General features: G+C 61.1%; 1 protein-coding gene across 12 annotated transcripts in view; it reads left to right on the plus strand.

Annotated features, from left to right (window-relative positions):
* The window catches only part of ADGRB2 (adhesion G protein-coupled receptor B2), a 35615-nt gene that overhangs the window by 4038 nt on the left and 11574 nt on the right, over positions 1-20003 (plus strand). For 5 of the 12 annotated variants that reach the window (XM_058303993.2, XM_058303995.1, XM_058303996.1 and 2 more), the window contains exons 2-14: positions 2875-3685; positions 14233-14316; positions 14581-14745; positions 15891-16055; positions 16660-16824; positions 16911-17078; positions 17152-17253; positions 17392-17498; positions 18291-18485; positions 18654-18722; positions 18792-18900; positions 19176-19506; positions 19869-19974. In XM_058303993.2, coding sequence (XP_058159976.1) covers positions 2890-3685; positions 14233-14316; positions 14581-14745; positions 15891-16055; positions 16660-16824; positions 16911-17078; positions 17152-17253; positions 17392-17498; positions 18291-18485; positions 18654-18722; positions 18792-18900; positions 19176-19506; positions 19869-19974 — 2562 coding nt within the window. In that variant the 5' untranslated portion in view covers positions 2875-2889. The remainder of the gene's footprint in view (positions 1-2874; positions 3686-14232; positions 14317-14580; positions 14746-15890; positions 16056-16659; positions 16825-16910; positions 17079-17151; positions 17254-17391; positions 17499-18290; positions 18486-18653; positions 18723-18791; positions 18901-19175; positions 19507-19868; positions 19975-20003) is intronic. The other 7 variants (XM_071217571.1, XM_071217572.1, XM_071217574.1 and 4 more) reach the window with 3 other exon arrangements.

Consider the following 20003-nt stretch of genomic DNA (forward strand, 5'->3'; position numbering starts at 1 on the left):
CTCTGGCAAATGGCTCTGGGCCAGCCCCCAAGGAGGACAGGCCCTGGCCACACACACCCCAGAAGGTCTAGAATGACTTGGTGGCTCTCTCTGGCCCAGCTTGGAGTTGAGCTCCTTGCCTTATGTTGTGGGGTGGGGAGTGATATAAAGAGGGGCCCCTAAAAGGGCTTGTGATGCAGCAGGAATGACAATGAGGCTCATACATACCCAGCAAATCCCAGAAAGGGTGTGAAGGGGGAGTCTGAAGGTGACTGAATGGAGGAGGGGGCTTGGCTGGTTTAGAGATGGCCCAGTCCTGGAGGAGCCAGAAGGGTCTGGACCTAGTGCTTCTTGATGGGCTGGAGCATGGAGGAGGGAGCAGCAGAGGCCCAGGAGGTGGGGTTGGGGAGCTGTGCACCTAGCTTCAGGCCCAGAGGGGAGCAGCAGGGCAGATTCCTCCCTCCCCTTAGCTGCCATGTGCTGAGTCCCAAAGGGCCAAATACCTGTGCATGGTCACACTTAGAATATACTCTCTCTGTGCATGTGCTCAAGTGCCTGACTCTTTACGCCCTTGTGAATGTGTGTGCACCCCTGTATGAATGTGAGTTCCTGCGACTGTGACTTACATGGATCTGTGCATGTCTGTGTGCATGTCTACTGTTCATATGCCGGACACCTGTGAACGCCTGTCTATGTGTATGGCTGTGGTCACATGCGGGGCACAGCATGTTCAATCCATATATGTTGGTATGTGTGGGAAGGTTCTCTGACCTGCTCTAAGTGGGGAAGGGAAGTCAGTTACAATGAGCCCCCACCTCCCCTCCATTGAGCTGCAGCCATGGCCTGAATTTTGCAGCCTGCTTAAAAATAATTGGGGGCAGCAGGGGGATTGGATGTCACTCATCATCAGCCGCTGGTTTCCCTGGTGCTGCAGCAGGCTGGGCAGGCTGCTGTTTGGGACAGGCATGAGGTAGGGTGAAGGCCAGGGGTCTGTTCTCTTTTCCAGCTCTGAGGTGGGGGACAGGGGCACACACAGCCTGTTCTGGCTTCTGAAAAATCCCAGACTGGTGTTTGAGGGAAGAGGGGGGTGGCTCCTCCCCAGTGACTGGGCCTGTGCCACGCATTCCCCTCCCTCCTGCCCAGTGTGGCTGGAGCTTGGGCCCGGCTCAGGTGCAGCATATGGGGTCTGGAGCAGTAAGTAAGGAGCTCTGTAGATGTCGCACAGGGATTGGAGTTCTGGGGCTCTGATTCCTGGCTCCCTTCCTTCCCACAGCCACTAGACCCTGAAACAGTCAAGGGGAAATCTGTCCCTGGGGAGCTTCTGTGTCTTGGGAAAATCTAGCTACACCTGCGAATTGGCCCTCTGTTTGTGATTAGGTTCCCAGAGCTAATAGCTTGTTCTGTTCATCAGACCTGAAGTCTGAGCAGCAAGGAGAGGGAAGGAGCAAGAAAGAGGTTTTCTGTGGAAGAGAGAGCAAAACCGGGGCTGGGGACCCCTCTAGCTTGGTCTCAGGCAGGTTGCCTCCCCTATCAGAGCTTCGCCTTTTCTCCTCTCATGTGGAACAGCTGATTCTTGGGCCCATCCTGTGCTGGGAGTGGTGCTGGGGGCCTGGAGGAGGGCGGGAGTGCTGGCAGGGGGGCTGAGCCAGACTGGGCACCAGGCTCCATTTCCTGGGCCAGTGGGGATGGAGCCTGGGCAGGCCGTGGCCAGTGGCTCCACCCTGGCCTGGTGGGTGGGAGGACCCCTGCCAACACCCTTCCCCCAGCCCTTGTCCAGTCGGCATGTGTGAGTCTGTCAGGGCAGGGTTTGGGGCCTAGTTGCCCGCCCCTCACGTCCTGAGTACATTCACATCTCTTAGGCGCTCACTTAGTACAACTCTTCTAGGGGAGGCAGAAATCAATAAACTCTGGCCTCTGCCCTTAGGAGCCTGAAGACTCAGGAGATGAGCAAGCTTAGCCCTAGGATAGTAGCACAGCTAGAGGTGGTGTTTGGCTGAGGTGGGTTTTCGGGCAAGGACTGTGGGAGCTGAAGAGCAGGGAGGGGGCTTGGCAGCCTCACTGGAGGCGGTGGCCCCTGTGCCAGACCTTGGAGGGTAACTCATGGTGGGGGTGGGGGGTGGGGGCAGGGAGAGGGAGGCCAGAGGGGAATCACTGCTCCCTCTTTGTGGATGAAGAAGCTGAGGTTCACAAGGGCCACCCAGCCAATAGGTGGCCAGCCCGGCGGGGCCTGTAGCTCAGTGCCACCTCGCCCGGGCCTCGCCCACTCTTTCCGCCAGGCCAGCCTGGCATGGGGCCCCGTGGGCGAGGCTCGGGCTCTGTAGGCCCCTGCACGCTGGCAGTAACCCCCCCACTTTCCCACTCAGTCAAGCCAGTGAGTGAGAGTGACATTGTTCTGGGAATAACCTTGAATTGCTGTGATTTCTAAAAAAGCAAGTCGTTGTCAAACACCACCACTTTGACAATTACAGCTGGATTATGTGTGACACACCTCAAAGCCCGGTGACGACACACTGCAACTGAGAGCAACAGTTCCGGAGAATAAAGCTTGGGTGGTGGGGCTCGCCTGGACCCGCAAGTGGGTAATGGGATTGACTGCAAGGAGCCACGGGATGACAGTGACAACGAGCTGATACTTATTAAGGGCTTACCGGATTCCAGGCACTCTGCTGAGCCCTTTCCCTGACTTACTTAATCCCTGGAGGAAATTTGTGAGATAGGAACTATCACTGCTCCACTTTACGGGTAAAGGAATTGAGGCTCAGAAAGGTCAAGCCCCTCGTGCAAGGTCACTCGAGCGGGCCTGGGTGACTTAAAAGAACATGGTCTCAGCCACAAGGGGTTCAGAGTCCACCTGGGCTGTGCCAGGGGCCTGCTGACCATTGTCTTTCTTCACAGGGCAAGGGACATAGGATGACCCCAGCCTGTCCCCTCTTACTGTCTGTGATTCTGTCCCTGCGCCTGGCCGCCGCCTTCGATCCCGCCCCCAGTGCCTGCTCTGCCCTGGCCTCGGGCGTGCTCTACGGGGCCTTCTCGCTGCAGGACCTCTTTCCGACCATCGCCTCGGGCTGCTCCTGGACCCTGGAGAACCCCGACCCCACCAAGTACTCCCTCTACCTGCGCTTCAACCGCCAGGAGCAGGTGTGCGCCCACTTTGCCCCGCGCCTGCTGCCCCTGGACCACTACCTGGTCAACTTTACCTGCCTACGGCCCAGCCCCGAGGAGCCGGTAGCCCAGGCGGAGTCAGAGGTGGGGCGGCCAGAGGAGGAAGAGGAGGCAGCTGGGTTGGAGCTGTGTGGCGGCTCGGGCCCCTTTACCTTCCTGCACTTCGATAAGAACTTTGTGCAGCTGTGCCTGTCAGCGGAGCCCTCGGAGGCCCCGCGCCTGCTGGCGCCCGCTGCCCTGGCCTTCCGCTTTGTCGAGGTCTTGCTCATCAACAACAACAACTCCAGCCAGTTCACCTGCGGCGTGCTGTGCCGCTGGAGCGAGGAGTGCGGCCGCGCTGCCGGCAGGGCCTGTGGCTTCGCCCAGCCGGGCTGCAGCTGCCCTGGCGAGGTGGGAACCGGCCTGGCCACCACCCCACCTCCAGGACCGCCTGCCGCCCACACCCTGTCCAATGCCCTGGTACCCGGGGGCCCAGCCCCACCTGCTGAGGCTGATTTGCACTCGGGGAGCAGCAATGACTTGTTCACAACCGAGATGAGATATGGTGAGTCTGAGCAGGGCGTGGGTGGGGTGGGTCTGTCCAGGGACCAGCTGGTGGCCGCTGGTGCCTGCCTGGCAGATCCCAGCCACCTGTGTAATCACTCACTGGTGTCCTTTCTGTGTCAGGCTTTGTCCAGATGTTAGGGTCCCCGAGATGGATTGGGGTCAGGCCTCGTTCTTGAAGAGTCTGCAGTCTGGGGTGGATGAATGGGGGCACAGATGAGCCAAGGCAGAGTGATAAATGTAAACACCAGGAGGGGACCCCTTAACTGAGCAGTCAGAAAAGGCTCCCTGGAGCAAGTGGTGTGGGAGGTGTGATTTGAAGGACAAGTGGAAGTGAGCCAAGCCAAAGGGATGGCGAGGGCTTCTGGATTGAGGGGGCAGGGTACAAAGGCCCAAGGCTGGGAGTGACCAGGCCAGGCCCCGGCACTGCACATCGACGAGTTTGCCTGGAGGCTGGAGTAGGCAGGGATGTGTCCCTGCCCACACGGGTCAGTGGCTTTTGGCATGGCCCCAGGGTCAGGGCAGAGGAAGAGTGTGCCTGAGTGCGGAGGCCTGAGCCTGCCGCTGCCTGGGACGGCGGGGCTGGCTCAGCTCCCAGCGCCCGTCTCCCCCCTCGGGGCCCGTGTCTTCTGGGACCGAGGCGGCCAGCTGCTAGAGCTTCCTGCTGACTGGGCAAAAGCTCTGTGAGCCCTTGAGGCCTGCCTGCGCCCGCTCCCACCCCAGCTCCCCTCAGCCGCGGCTGTCTTCCGCCGACCCTGCTTTCTGCAGCTTCAGGGCTCCAAGCCCCTCAGCTGGATCCTGCATGGTTGCGGAGCTGTACTGCACCCAGGGCTAGCCAGGGGCCTGCAGGGAGCAGGGCTGAGGAAAGGGGTTGGGAGGCAGGCCTGGGATCTGGTCTCCAGCTCTGGTACTGACAGGGATGTCCCTCCCCTTCCTGGGTCTCAGTTGCCCTACTTGGGATAATAGGTGCTGGCCTATACCACGAGGATGAGGACACAGGATGGAAGTCAGGTGGGGTTGCTGGACTGTTGAGAGTATTTACAAGGAGGGAGGGCTCCCAGGATGGGGGCTTCTCTGTACCCTCCCCCTCAAGACATCTGGCTCTTGTCTATCCCTGGCAAGTGCCCAGTGGCCCTGCTCTGGCCTCTTCCCCCGGGCCAGCATGGCCTCTAGCAATGGTCGATGAAGCTGTCCTGGTGACAGCCAGGCTGTGGGCAGGTTACGGACCCTGGAGGCTGGCCTGGGATTTAGTGCCTGCAGGAAGAAATTGAATTTCGCTGCTTTGTCGAACATCACTGGAGAGCGCTCAACGTATATCAGGAGGTTTATGGCTCTTCCTGCCTGGCCGCCACTGCCCGTCAGTCTGTGGGGGCCTCCCGCATCCCGCTCGGTTCTTTTGTCTGGCTTTCCCTGCGGTCCATCGGCCCAGTGGTCCGCAGTAGATGGAGTGAGGCTCTGCCCTCACGGGGAGGCGCCATCTGGGCCAGCTGCCACTGGAGCACACAGCCAGGAGCAGCCAGCTGGGCCGGGCTGAAGCCGGAAGCAGGAGCTGATTGGTAGCCGAGGTGTCTTTGGGGGGTCAGCGAGGGCTGGTGACAGAAGGGAGCCCTCTCTGGGTCTCCCCGCGATCCTCAGGGCCTCTGTGGGATCCCCTGGGACTAGAAAGGGATGGGGATTGCCTGCCTGAGTGTCCCTGGGCCTGAGGTCTGGTGCCATCTCTAAGCAGGGAGCCCTGAGCTGGGGCTTCCAGCAGTCTCCAAGCCTGCCCACTGCTCTTGCCCCTTGTCCTACTTGGCATGTCTCCAAGCTGCTCTGTGGGCTTGTCCTGCAGGAAGGATCCCTCTGGGGAGCTGTGTGGGGTGACTTGGCAGCAGCTGTCATAATTGGGCTCCCATGGCACACTGGTGCAACCCCTTCCTCTTCCCTGGCTCTTCCTCTCTGCCCAGGCTCTCTGGGCAGAGGGGTGCGAGGACTTGGGCAGTGGGCACGTGACTCAGTTTGTTCCACGTGGCAGGGGGTGTCTGAGGGTCAGAGGCATCATCAGGCCCGGAGCACTCTGTGCCAAGCCTTTGGCTTTGCTTCCATGCCTCCTCACTGCCTCCGCCCTGGGCCAGCTGGACACAGGTGCCAGCCTTGCCGGATTGACAACGAGATTCACGGGGGCGGCGGTGAACAGGACGGGTGAGTCCCCTATCCCTGCCCATCTGCCAGGCCCTGGGGCAGGACAGCTGTGCTCACCTTCTCTGGGACATCCCTCGAGTAAGACCAATGGCAAGGCCAAGCGGGGTGGGGTTGGTACTGGAAGAGCGGTGAGGCTGGGAGCTGGTGGGCAGTGACGGAGCGGTGGTGCCTGGGCCCGCCTTGGAGCCGAGTGCGTTTGACAAGAGGGTACAGGCGCCTGTTAATTTCACGCAAACTGCCTTTGATAGATCTCTTGTTATTTTTGGTGAGTTGAGCCATAAATTTGTGCCATCTTGCTGCCGCAATCTGTTAAGTGGGGGGAGAGGAAGAAAGGGAAGGCAGGCAGGAAGGAGCTCGGCGGAGGACTGGCACGGAGGCTGGTGAGGCCGGGGCAGGAGGGCGGGTTGCAGACGTAGTGCCAGCTGCAGGGCCCAGCTCCTGGGGGCTGGCCGCCAACCAGCCTGCAGTCCCTGCCCCCTCAGGAGACACCCGCCAGTGGGGATGGCTATGCGGGGTGACACTTGGGACAAAGACTCCGCCACCCTTGTCTCTCTCCCCTCCCACCCCGGCTGCACTCCTTTCATCCCCCAGGGGCATGTCCCATCCCTGCAGCAAGCTGTTAGCCCACCCTCCCTTTCTGAGGCCATGGCCAACAGCTGAGCCTGGTGTCTCCTGAGTACCAGGCCTGGGAAGCAAGGTTGGGTTCGAATCCCTACTTGCCACTACTATTGTATGATTTGGGTGGGGTATGGCCCCTCTTGGGGTCTCAGGACCCCCAGTTCTCTGCATGCCACTTCCCTGGTCCAGCCCCTGGCGACTCGCCATTGCTGCCCAAACTCCTTAGTCTGCTGTTCAAGCCCCGCCCTGGACCCAGCTGCCACCTGCTTCTCTGCCTTCCCTCCAATCCTCTTCTCCCTCTTCGCCGAGGGCACCTCTGAGCCCTGGACTCCCTGCTTTCTGGCCTTGCTTGGGCTGTTTCCCTCACCTGGAATACTTTGTCCTAGGCTATCCAGAACTTCCCCACCCTGCCAAGCTCAGTTCAGTCCCCATGTCCTATAGCAGGGGTTCTTAACAAGGGGCCCATGAGCTTGAATTGCAATTCAAAAAAACATTATTCATGTGGAGACGTGTTGGTGTGGGTGTGATGTATTCATCAAATATTACACAGTGTAGTGTGGACTTAGTATAGGGCCCATCGTTTTCATCTGACTGCCCTATGGCGAGCTGCCTCTGACCTGCCCAGCCCTGTCCCAAGATTTGCCTCTCTCCTCTGTGTGTCCCAGCTCAGGCCCCTGCTGGCCTCTTGACCATTGTGGTCTGGTGGCAGGAAGGGGGACCCTCCCTGCCTGTTTGGGGCTCTGAGGGGGAGGGTCAGGGCTGCTTCCTGGAAGGTCCTTCCAGCCCAGAGTTGTGCTAGTTTCATGTGTGTGCCTTTGGCTTGGAGTGCTGCATGCTGCCGCTGGTGGGGAGTGGGCACGGACGCCCCCTGGACATCCTCAGCAGGGGCTGAGTTCCCAGTACATGTGCCTTCAGGCCTTTATCAGGGTGGGGTTTGTGCCAGGCCTGGGGCGGGCTCTGGGTGCACGAGACATGATATCTGCCCCCTGGTGGGGGAGAGTGACTGCTGGTATACAGTGGGGGTCAAGCGCCCCCTTGCAGCCTGCAGCCGCGCAGCCCTGGGTTCAGTTCCTGAGCCCACCACTACCTAGCTGTGCGGCTGTGGGCAGGTACTTCACCCTTCCCTCTGCTCCTATTACGTGGGGCTCAAGGGTGTTCCTTCACAGGCTAATGTGGTGCTTAGCACAGTGCCTGGCAGATGGCAGAGGCCTAAGAAGGAGTCCCTGCGTCGCCATCGTTTAGTGCAATTGTACAATTGTACCTGTATCACATACCAAAGGAGGAGGGAGAGCGAGGGACCGAATCATGACGGGGTGGGCAGGTCATCTGAAAAAGGTGACTCTGAGTTGGGTTTTCAAGACTGAGTAGGAATCCACTAGCCCGTGAAATTTTTCTTTATAGCGAATCTCTTTTTAAATTTGATATATGTTTAAAAAAAGAAATTTCATGTCATAAGTGGGAAAAGAGTATCACTTACCGTAAGTAGAAGTGAGCCCAAGAAACAAGCACAGTGAAAACAAAACATTATTAAATTCTAGCTAGATGTTGTTCTCTCCCCTCAATTTGTTAGGAAGAGAAATGAGCAAGTGTTGGAGATGTGTTATAGTCTAGCACTGCACCGAGACGATCTTTCATGCAGCTGCAAGGATTAAAAGTAAGGTAAACGAATCGTTTGTCATCGGAATCGGGGCACTTGCGATTATGGGGGGCGTTAGGTACTACTAATTGCACCAGGGCAACTGGTGGAGGCAAACTGGCAAATCTTCACCTTAGTTAACACAAACCTGAGAAGGGGCAGACTTCCCCATCCCTGCTCCTGTGCTCGTGAGCCACCCCAGGCCGTGGGAAACCCTGCACTGGGAAGGGCTTTCCAGGTAGAGGAAGCAGCCTGTACCGAGGCGTGGAGGTGTGAAACGTACCGGCTGTAGGGAGCTATAAGGAGCCCGGATTTGCTGGACTGCAGCCCCAGCGGTGGGAGAGGGGCCCCAGGACAGCACAGGCCTAGGCTGTCCCTCCTAGGCTCGGGGACCTCGTCCTGCCGGCTGAGGACTTGAAGGCAGCAAGTAGCTGGGTGTCGGGGAGGAGGCAGGATGAGTCAGACGTCCCCGCTCTCGAGGAGCCCCTGGCCACGTGGGGTAGGTGGCACAGACCCTGCTGGCTCTGGGGGAGGCTGGGTGGGTAGGTGGGCAGCTGGGCTGGGAGGAGCAGGCCCTGGGGGGAGGTCAGGCATCCTGGCTAGACACCTGGTCTCACGGGGGTTTGCAGGGGACTGCACAGGTAGTGCCTGGAGTTTCAAAAGCTGCCCGCCCGCCCTGGGCTTCTGCTGCACTGCGGGGGTGAGGAGCGCTGCTGGGGCCGGGGAGCATGGAGGGAGGTGACAGAGTCTGTTTCAAGGGGATTAGCTGGTGCCTATTCGGGGCTCCGGGTCCAGCCTCGGGGAGGATGCGGAGACCCGGGAGGGGAGGACTGCATGGTAAATCGCTAAGCTCTCTCCCTGTGGAAGTGATGATTATCGTGGTTATTTTTAACGTATTCATGGCAAAGGAGCTGAGGGGGCTGGCTTGCGGGGAATTTGGGGGGCAGGGTCCGTGGAGCAGGGTGGAGCAGGAGGCTGACATCCTGCTCCAGCGGCAGAGAGCCCGTGTCCACCCTCGTCCACTGGAGCAGGGGTCAGCCCAGGGTGGCCCCTGGGTGGCTTGGGCAGGGGGACAACGCCCAGGGCTATCCAGCCTGTGTTTGCTGAATGTCCTTTGTCCAGCTGCTCAGAACTGGGCCTTGCGTGTGACAGGGACAAGGGTGCTTGAGACCCTCCCTCAAACCCACAATGCGGGGGAGCCCAGGATACTCACAGCTGCAGCAGGGGGCCACCTGTGTCTGGGCTACCGAAGAAGGGACCAGAATGCCCACACCCCTGTATGGTCAACCTAGGAAAACTTTCTGGAGGAGGTGGCATTTGCCAGGTAGAAGATTTTGGCAGCTAGGGTTGGAGGAAGGGCATTCCAAAGGGGAGGGAACAGCATTAGCAGATATTAATGCATGGAGGGAGGAAAGCATTTGCATATTCAAGGATTAACAAGAAGGGATGCCAACTCATTTTCATTGGGAGCTCATTGTGCTCCAGCCAGTCCACATATCCTATCTCATTTAACACTCACAATGAATTTATGTGGTAGAAAGTATCATCCTTATTTTCATTTGAAGTCTCAAGCCCAGAGAGGTATGGTGACTTGCCTACGGGCACACAGCAAGACAGTGGCAGAACTGAGAAGCAGACCTCTGCCTGCCTGGCTCCAAAATCTATGCCCTTCTCGCTGGCCCCCACAGCTTGGCAGGGTGCTTGGCTGTATGGCGGGAAGGGGAGATGGGACTGGTCAGGTCAGCAGGGGTTCGAGCAGGTTCATGCTGCAGGCTGTAGCAGTGGGGAGCCACTGAAGGTTCCTTGGGAGGGGAACATGGTTGGAGCTGGGCTCCCAGAGGACCCCTTTGGCTGCTACAGTGGAGAATCCTCCTCGCCTTGTAGTTGGGGTGGGAGGAGCAGAAGTGCAAAGGAGCAGTTACAAAGTGGTGGGAACACAGGATAATGGAGGCAAGTGCCAGGCACTTGGGGCCAGGGAGGTGTGTGACATGGTGTCCCATGGAAAGCAGGGAAGGCTGCTCTGGCAGGTCCAAGTGAGTGGCGTTTTGCCAGAACCAGTGTGGTCCCGTGGAAAGAGGCTAGGCTCCGGAGTCCAGCAGGCCTGGCGGCCTCTCTCTAGCGGGAGACCTTGGACAAGGAAAAATCCCTCTCTCTGAGCCTTGCTCCTCATTGGTAAAATGGGGGAAACCAGTCCTAGAGAGCGGTCAGCAAGGTGATGTCGAAGGTATGTTCACTGGCCCATAGTTGTGTAATAAATGGTACCTTTTCAAAACTAAACAAGACAATAAGAGGTCATCAGTGGTCGAGGAGGGACATGTGCTCCCCGCAGGAGACACCATCTGTCTGACAGCTGGCAGCCAGAAGCTAAGGCTGGACAGACTCGGGAGTGGTAGGGTACTGCACCCCTTCCTGGACCCCCCTTGTTCTCCTGGACCTTGCCTGGTTCAGCTTCCGCTCAGGCCTCCCTGCTCAGGGCCCAGGGCTGGCTGGGGCCTGCATGTGGTACGTGCTGAATGCAAGTTTGTTTGCATAAGTGATGCCTCTGGTCTTACCTGCCTCCTTGCCCTGGCAGTGTGGGGCAAGTAAATGGCTGGCCTCCCCTCCGACGGGTTTGGAGTGGGGTGGAGGGGAGGGCACGGGCCCTGGCTTGTGGCCTTGGGCCTGTCCCTTCCCTCTCTAGCCCAGCGCAGGGGTCTTCAAAGGCACCCCGGGGTCTGGGAGAGGTGCCTGAGAGCTGGACCAGGGGGGTGTTGGATTTTCAAATAAGATGCTTTCTAGAAACCACCGCCACCACCTCTGGTTAAATTGTGGGACTGGCTAGTGCGTGGTGGATGAGTGGTCAGGGAGTGGGGGGACCACAGGCCCTCGTGTGTGTCTGCAACAGGCAATGCAGGCTGTCTCCGCATTTCCTTTTTTGATGGACCTGCTGGGTGCCAGGCTGATGAATGGGGGATGCCACAGACCTGGTGATGGTCAAGAAGCAGAGTCAGGAGCTGGTGAGTGCACTTTCAGCTGGGTTTGCAACAGGCTGGGCCATGTCTCCAGAATGTTCATTAGTAAATGGGTGTCAGGCTTGGGGTGGTCTAGGTGCTGGACCCTGGGGCCCTGACTTGGAGCCTGTCTCGGCCATACCTTTGGTGAAGGCTGGCTTATCCAGTTTGTGATGCCGGTGCTGGCGGGCAGAGATGATAACTTGCATGGGGTGTCAAGATGACAGAAGACCGTTTCCAGTGACCCCCATGGGGGTGTGTGGAGCAGTGTGTCCATGATGTAGGGCGATACATCTCTGGACTGGTTCGTTGCTGCTGTTCCATGGGGCCAGGGAGGTCATGCCCACGCAGCCTCCCCTCAAACGGCCCATGTGGGGCCCAGACAGTCCGAAGACGAAACTATCGGTGATGAAAGGGCACAGAGATGAGGGGCAGCCAGCGCTGCCTGGGGAGTGGGCGACAAGGAAGGCTTCACAGAGGAGAGGTTCTGAAGGTCGAGTCGAAGTTTTCCAGGCCAAGCAGGTAGAGAAGAAGCAGGCAGAGGCTGGGGAGGAGATGGCAATGGTATTTTGGACAAGGTGCGTTTCGAGGGTCCAGTCAGGAGAGCTGTTCAGGAGGCAGGAGGGTATATGGGAAAGGGCGCAGGAGAGGCGGAGGCACGGGCCAACAACTAGGGAGTGGTGCTTTGGCGTTTGGTGGTTCGTAAGGTGGATTAAGCCTTGGGCGTGGATGGGCAGTGAAATCGGGGCAGAGCTGGATGCCTGCTGTGGAGCGCAGCAGGAAAATAAGCCTGTCAAGGAGATGGGCAGAGAAGCCAGAGGAAACCAGGAGAGGCAGAGAAGGGCGAGGTGCCAGGAGGGAAGAGCCGGCCGAGCCAAATGCTGCCGAGGGGTCCGGCGAGGCGAGGCCGTGTGGTCTGCGTAGGGTTCCGCGGTGATGACGTTGTCAAGAGCGATTTCAGCAGAGAGGTGTGGGCAGAAGCTCGACGGCAGTGGATTAACAGGAGGTGACATTTGAGCCTGGAAGTGAGTGGCAGGTGAGAAACAAGAGAGCCAGCCAGGGGACCCCTTATTGATGGTGAAGAGGCCGGCAGGCAGCAGCCAGATGAGGAGGGAGGTTACCCCCAGAATGGAGGAGGCCTGGGCATGCTCATGGGCTGCCCAGGGAGAGGGGACAGCAGAGGGAGCCCCCCCGAGAAGGTGGTCAGAGCAGGGTGCAGGGCCGAGCCGAGGGAACATGGCCCAGGAAGGGAGAGAGAGGGTGGCATGTGACGGCAGAGTTGGAGCTGGACGGCTGGGCAGGAAGTTGGCAGGGGGTGGGGGTGTGCCCACATTGGAGCTTCTGGTTTCTCGGTCAAGGAGGCCGTTGTTGATGGAGGGGGAGACGGGCTTGTGGGGAAGAGGCCACGGTGGGCAGAGGGAAAAGGAGGGAGCTGAGCGAGGCTGCCCAACGCCTGGGGGCCCCACGGATGCGCAGCCCCTGAGTCTGTCGTGGTGCCAGTTGGCACAGCTGTGGGTTTCTTCAGCAGCCTGGGGGTGGGCGTGGGGAAGGCGGCTTGTCACAAGGCTCCGGGGCCCGCTGCGCTGGCGTGGGGCGGGGGGGCTAGTGAGGGGATTCGAGGAGCTGGTGGGCATGGCACCGGCGTCTCCCTGCAGTCTGGTCCAGGGCAGGGCCCAAAGAGAAGCGGGAGGGATGGCAGATGCTGTTCCAAGGGAGGCGGCTGGGGCAGGTTGGGGGGACTGAAGGATGGCATGTGAGGGGGCCGAAGGTTGTGAGGGGAGGGGGGGTGATAAAAATAAACCGGAGAGTCGCTTCCTTCGGAGACTGCGCTGGTGCTCAGGCCCGCGCGGCCTCGTGCCAGGGAGTCCTTGCCTCCACCCTGGAGGTGGGGTGTTAGGAGAAAACAGGGCAGAGGGGAAGAGGCTGGCCAAGGCCCCACGGCTGCTCAGTGTCCAGCCCCAGCTGGGATCCGGAGCAGCCTGACTCCACAGCGGTCCTGGGGATGGGCACGTTTGGGGCTGGTGTGGAGGGCACAGAAGCTGCGTGGTGGTCCAGGTCCCTCTGGGCCGACGGCCACTCTTCATGCTTCGCCGAGAAGCGCTCTCTCCCAGGTGCGCAGCCTGGACTGGACGGCAGGGGGCAGAGTACAGCCCTCCTGGGTCCCGTCAGTCCCATTGCCTGTTGACCTGGTGCTCAGAAACCAGAGAGTACCTTCTAGCCTGGGATGGGCCAAGGCCTATCCCCAAATGCTGCTCCAGGCCCACCTGCCCCGCAGCCTCCCTCTGCACTCAGGTCTGGGCAGCCCACCCTGCCGCCCTGTCTTGGGGGAGAAAGGCCTGGGATGACCTCATGTCTGCGCAGGAAGGGCAGGCTCTGGAGATCTGGAGGCTCCCAGGTCCCTCCTCCAGGGCTGGCGGCACTTGGCAGGCCTAGGTCAGGCATATAAATCAGGGTGGCCGAGAGGGGCAGTGGGGAGGAGGATCTGCTGGACGCAGGTACCTGCCCTGGGCCCCTTGAATCACAGAGGAGTGGCGTTCTGACCTGTGCCCCCAGGCCACAGTCCAGTGCTGCTTGGGGAGCAGAATCTGGGCCCAGGGCCCAGCCCCTGGCACAGGAGTAGGCTGAGGGTCCCAGCTCAGCTGTCTTGACAGTCTAGGAGTCAGCCCTGGCTTCAGTTTTGGCTCACTGAGCTGTGTGTCTTGAATAAGTCAGTTCCCCTCTCTGGTCTGCAGTTTCCTCATCTCTAAACCGAGGATTGGTCCCTATGTCCCAGTGATGGATTAAAGGGGATAGGCATGGAGAGCACTCGGCCCAGAAACCTCACCAAGCTCGCTGCTGTGCCCGTGGGGGCCTCTCCCCTCCACTGTGCCTGGGCCTGCCGGAGGCAGGAGGAGGAAGAGAGGGTTGTGAGGCCGTGGGCAAGTCCTGTGGCCCTCTGAGCCTCAGTTTCCTTATCTGTTCAGTGGCGGTGGGGGCAGGGGACTGGACGTGATGCTCTCTCAGCCTCGCCCGCAGGCGGTTCCAGACCTCAGGCTGAGGACAAGCAAGGCTGCCCTCTCCGTGCCACTCTGGCAGGTCAGGGCTGGCCTTTGCTGAGCCCGCGCCGTCACCTCCGTGTTCCAGGTGAGGAGCCGGAAGAGGAACCGAAGGTGAAAACGCAGTGGCCGAGGTCTGCAGATGAGCCTGGGCTCTACATGGCTCAGACAGGTAACCGGGCCGCCTCCTTCCTCTGTGGCGGGGCCCGCCTGTGTGGCGTCTGGTGGCATGTGTGCTTGGCGTGCGCCCGTCTCTGTCTGTGTCCTGGAGCTCAGTTGCGTCTCTCTGCTATATGAGGCCGTGGGCAGGGCTGCGTGGCCTTCTGAAGAGCCTGTCACTTGGCCTCAGGGTAGGAGGGTCCCTTGTGGTTCCCCCCCCATAAGGCCGAGCGCCTGGGAGGTGCCCCCTGCCGCCGACGCTGTCCCTCTCTCGTAGGCGACCCGGCAGCTGAGGAGTGGTCCCCGTGGAGCGTGTGTTCCCTGACGTGTGGGCAGGGTCTGCAGGTGCGGACCCGCTCCTGCGTGTCCTCCCCCTATGGGACCCTGTGCAGCGGGCCCCTACGGGAGACCCGGCCCTGCAACAATTCGGCCACCTGCCCAGGTATGCCCGCCCCCCTCTCCCCCCGCTCTGCCTGCAGGGCTAGGCCCCGCCTGGGGCTCGGGCAGGCTGATCTTACAAAGATGGTCGGTCACCTTTCATTCACAAACTCTGCCGACCCCCACGCCTGCCGGGCCCACATGCATGCCCTTTCTGGGCACACCGCTCCCCGGATGCCTGCGTCCTGGTTATCAAAGCTCGTCTTTCACCCTCACTGCCCTCCCCCCTCCCTGTGCTCTGGCCGTGCCAGCTCCCCCTGCACCTCCCTCCCGTTTGCTCACTCCGGTCCTATCCTTCCTCCCCCATTTTGACTATTAAAATTCAGCCTGTCCTTGAAGTCCTAAGCCTGATCCTGCCTTCCTTTTTAAATGAAACCTTCCTGACCACCCTCTCCCTCCTCTGGGCTCCCCCCCGTCCTACTCCCCAGGGAGACCCCTGACCCACAAGCCTTCCCCTGTTGAGCATGGAGCCTTGAGTAGCTGCTGTGGGCCTGCCTGGGGCAGGTGGTGGACTGAGAGGGGCAGGGCAGCCTCACCCTGCCGGGGTGGTGCCTGGGCCACCACCTGGCTGGGGTTTGGAGAGGGCCTACCGGGGAGGAAGCATGGTGCCTGGGGTGTGGCAGGTGCTTGCAAAGGGCTGGGGCGGGGGCAGGGCCTGGGGCGAAGCCGTGTTACAGCGTGTGTGCTCCGTGTCAGTGTCTTGTAGAGTTCTGTCTCTGTGTGTGCTTGTGCACTTGGGGCGGGGAGGGGCCCTTCTCTTGCCCCAGGCCCACCCTACTGGGTGCAGGCTCTGGGCCTGGGAGAGGGGAGGTGGGTGGCGTGGTGAAAGGCTGGATCTTAGGTCCTTTCCTGGGCCTTCAGGAGAGGGGTACCCCTGGTTCCCCTCCCAGGTAGGGCCCAGGGCCCCTGTCCTGCTGTCCACAGGGGCTGACCTGTATGGGATGGGACTAGAACCTGTGCCTTTCACATCCCCGCAAGGGTGGATGCCTGGGGCCTTGAGCGTGCCCCCTGGTGACAGAACCCAGGGCACAACCACTGAGAAACGGTCGCAGAGCTGCCGGAGCTCCTGGTTGGTGGGAGGGTGGGTGGGTGCTGGCAGTGGGCGGGGCCAAGATGCTGCCACACCCCCAGCCACGTGCTTCCTTGCAGTGCACGGCGTGTGGGAGGAGTGGGGGTCCTGGAGTCTGTGCTCCCGCAGCTGCGGGCGGGGGTCCCGGAGCCGGATGCGGACCTGCGTGCCCCCCCAGCACGGCGGCAAGGCCTGCGAGGGTCCCGAGCTGCAGACTAAGCTCTGCAGTATGGCCGCCTGCCCGGGTCAGTAGCGCCCGTGGGCCTCCAGGCGGGCGCTGCCCAGCCGGGTGGGGGTTGGGAGGCCCAGGGGAGGCAATCAAGTTCCCAGTGTCCTGCCCCTGGGGGCCCCTGGCGCTTTGGCCATGCATGGGGAGGCTGGGAAGTAGATCTGCCCGAGGGGGAGGTGACCCCCAGCTTAGACTTGGGGATGGTATACTGTGACCCCATCAAAAGGGGGATGCTTGTAATCACCCTTTCCCCTAAGCCCTGGGCTGCCTTTGCTCTCCATCGCCTCTGGTGCCCATGGCCAGCTGGACTGAGAGGGGACAGGGCTGGGCAGAAGAGTGGGCACAGATCAGAGGGCAGCCAGAAGAGCGTGAGTGGCTCGGTGCTGAGTGGAGGGGTGTCCTGTGTTCCTGGAGTGGGTGACAAGGCAGGCGGCTGAGGCCCAGGCACCACCTGCTCCCCCCAGCCTCCCTTCATCCACCCCTCCAGTGGGTCTGGCCTGGCTCAAGCCCAAACGCCTGGCAGCTCCGATGTCTCCCTGCAGTGCTCGCTCTGGGGCTCTCCCCCATTGGTCCTTACAGCCCTTGCTCACCGGCCTCCCCTGCTTGTGTCTCCCATGCAGTGGAAGGCCAGTGGCTAGAATGGGGTCCCTGGGGCCCGTGCTCCACGTCCTGTGCCAATGGGACCCAGCAGCGCAGCCGGAAGTGCAGTGTGGCGGGCCCGGCCTGGGCCACGTGCACGGGGGCCCTCACCGACACCCGCGACTGCAGCAGTCTGGAGTGCCCGGGTGAGTGAGTGCTTGGCGTGAGGGTGGCAGGTGGCAGCCCTGGCCCTGGGGGTGCCTGGGGCTGCTCACGCCCCCCTCTCCCGCAGCCACCGATGGCAAGTGGGGTCCTTGGAATGCCTGGAGCCTGTGCTCCAAGACGTGTGACACGGGCTGGCAGCGGCGCTTCCGCATGTGCCAGGCCACGGGTGCGCAGGGGTACCCCTGTGAGGGCACCGGAGAGGAGGTGAAGCCCTGCAGCGAGAAAAGGTGTCCAGGTACTGCCCGGCACGCCCCCGGGGGCCTGGGGAGCAAGGCTGTGAGCCCGGCTGAGCCCCTCTGCACCCATAGCCTTCCATGAGATGTGCAGGGATGAGTATGTGATGCTGATGACGTGGAAGAAGGCGGCTGCTGGCGAGATCATCTACAATAAGTGTCCCCCCAACGCCTCAGGTGAGGAACCCAGTGGCTCTCCTGCAGGCCCCCACCTCCTTCTGGGCCCCAGCCTCTTTGTGCTTCCAAACTGAGGTGTGGAGGAAGTGGGTGAGAACTCGGTGCCCTTGCCCAGTCCTCTGTCCTGTGCCCCTGCAGGATCGGCCAGCCGTCGCTGTCTTCTCAGTGCCCAGGGTGTGGCGTACTGGGGGTTGCCCAGCTTTGCCCGCTGCATCTCCCATGAATACCGCTACCTGTATCTGTCAGTGAGTGTGCCCTGCTGTGTTGAACTCTGGTAGGGGGTGGAGGGAGCTCGAGTCTCACTCATGCCTGTGTGTCTTGGCATATGCTGTACCCGTGTCTTCCTGCCTGTGCCTCTCTTTGTCTGGAGAACTCCTATTCATACCTCAAGGCCCAGTTCTCAAGTGTTTTCCTTTATTCCTGCTGCCTACTTTGTGTTCCTCCAGCCCTACCAAGCTTCTCAGTCATTAAGTGCTGTGTGTGTTTATCTCAGTGCCTGTGTCCTCTGTTAGGCCAGGAGCTCCTAGAAGGCAGGGACAAAGTCAAATTGATTTCTGTGTCCTCAGTGCCTAGCCCAGGGCCTGCCGTGGGGTAGGAATGGGGTTAGAGAACTTGGCCAGCCCGTATGTGTTTAAATGACTGCCACTGGATGTCTGTTGTGTGTTTGTATTCAGAGCTTGGGTTTGAAACAGTGGCTTTGGACACGTGTGGACATGTGAGTTACACTCCAGAGTGTGTATGAGCCCTCGGGAAAGGGGGGGTTCCCTGCTTCCACACTCAGCTAGTCACCTCTGGACGTGTGCCTGAGCACTTCTTTCTTTAGCTGTTGCTCTGTCTTCTTAAAAGGATCTTTTGGGATTCTGTCTCTTGTGTGGGTCTGTCTCGGACTCTCTTCCGTGAGCCCCTTTGAGCATCTCTCTGTCCCTGTCCTGCCCCTCCCCCTGGGTGGAAGCAGTTGGCGCATGGGTGGGATAGGTGGGGGGTGGGTCCTAGCCCCTGACACTTCTGGTGACCGAGGCCCACCCTGTCTCCTGCAGCTGCGGGAGCACCTGGCCAAGGGGCAGCGCATGCTGGCGGGCGAGGGCATGTCGCAGGTGGTGCGCAGCCTGCAGGAGCTGCTGGCCCGGCGCACCTACTACAGCGGGGACCTGCTCTTCTCTGTGGACATTCTGAGGAACGTCACTGATACCTTCAAAAGGGCCACCTACGTGCCCTCGGCCGATGACGTGCAGGTACATCCCTGCCCCTCAGGGAGGAAGGAGGGCTGAGGGTGAGGAAGGCCCAGCCTGGGGCGGGGGGCTCCGCAGCCGCTTTACCTCGGGGTGGGAGGTGTGATGGTGGTGGGGCAGGCCCTGATCCCTGGGGCTAGAACCCCCCTCCACTCAACCCCTCCCCCCCAGCGCTTCTTCCAGGTGGTGAGCTTCATGGTAGACGCTGAGAACAAGGACAAGTGGGATGACGCACAGCAGGTGAGGGGCTGGGCGTTGCCTTCTCCCCCAGGACCTTCCCCTGGGCCCTTACGCACGCTCCGTCCCCAGGTGTCCCCAGGCTCTGTGCACCTGCTCCGTGTCGTGGAGGACTTCATCCACCTGGTGGGCGATGCCCTCAAGGCCTTCCAGAGCTCTCTGATTGTCACGGACAACCTGGGTACAAGGGTGCAGGGCGGGCGTGGGGGGCTGGAGCAGGCAGGAGCCCAGAACGCTGGGGGGGGGGCTTCTGAGGGGGTCTTCCTGGTTTCCTCTCTCTTTCCTGGGCTCTTTCTGTCCCCTTTAACCCCTCGTTTTTATCTTTCTCCCCATGTTCCTTCCTCCCTCTTTCTTGCTGTACGTGCCCCCCGCCCCATGCCTGTTCCTCCTCGGTGTCTGTGCCCTGTCCGTGCCCACCTCTCTCTGGCACCGCCTGCGCACCCCCTGCCGCTGCAGTGATCAGCATCCAGCGGGAGCCCGTCTCGGCCGTGTCCAGCGACATCACGTTCCCCATGCGGGGCCGCCGGGGCATGAAGGACTGGGTGCGGCACTCGGAGGACCGCCTCTTCCTGCCCAAGGAGGTGCTGAGCCTCGCCTCCCCCGGGAAGCCGGCGGCCTCGGCGGCAGCAGTGGGCACCCCCGGCAGGGTGCGGGGCCCAGGAACGGCGGCCCCAGGCCCGGGCCCTTCCCACCAGCGCCTGCTCCCGGCCGACCCTGACGAGTCGGCCTACTTTGTGATCGGTGCCGTGCTCTTCCGCACCCTGGGCCTCATCCTGCCGCCCCCCAGGCGAGTCCCGGGAGGGGAGCTAGAGGGCCGAGGGTCCAGGATGGCCCAGCTGAGTGCAGAGGACTAAACCTGTGCTGGCTGTGGAGAATGTGCAGCCTCTGCACCCTCAGGGACCTCCCTCTGAGAGTGGGCTCAGGCACCTGGACTCAGGTGCTTCTCAGAGACACCCACGTGGCTCCCAGAGCCAGGGCCCGGTGCGGGGGTGGGGGGTGGCCTGAGCTCATCTGAAGTCCTGGGCCCACCAAGCCGAGTCCCCCTGGGAGCCCCAGCATCCTCCCACCCCTGCCCAGAGCAGTTGCAGGCTCCCAGCTGGGCCGGGGCACTCACTGGCAGAGGCTGATCTCTGGGCCTGCCTCCCCCAGGCCTCCGCTAGCTGTCGCCTCCCGGGTCATGACGGTGACTGTGCGGCCCCCTACCCAGCCACCAGCTGAGCCCCTCATCACGGTGGAGCTCTCCTACATCATCAATGTGAGTAGGGGCCCAGGCATGGACCCTGG

The sequence above is a fragment of the Dasypus novemcinctus genome, chromosome 9 (genome assembly GCF_030445035.2).
Source record: "Dasypus novemcinctus isolate mDasNov1 chromosome 9, mDasNov1.1.hap2, whole genome shotgun sequence".
Lineage (NCBI taxonomy): Eukaryota > Metazoa > Chordata > Mammalia > Cingulata > Dasypodidae > Dasypus > Dasypus novemcinctus.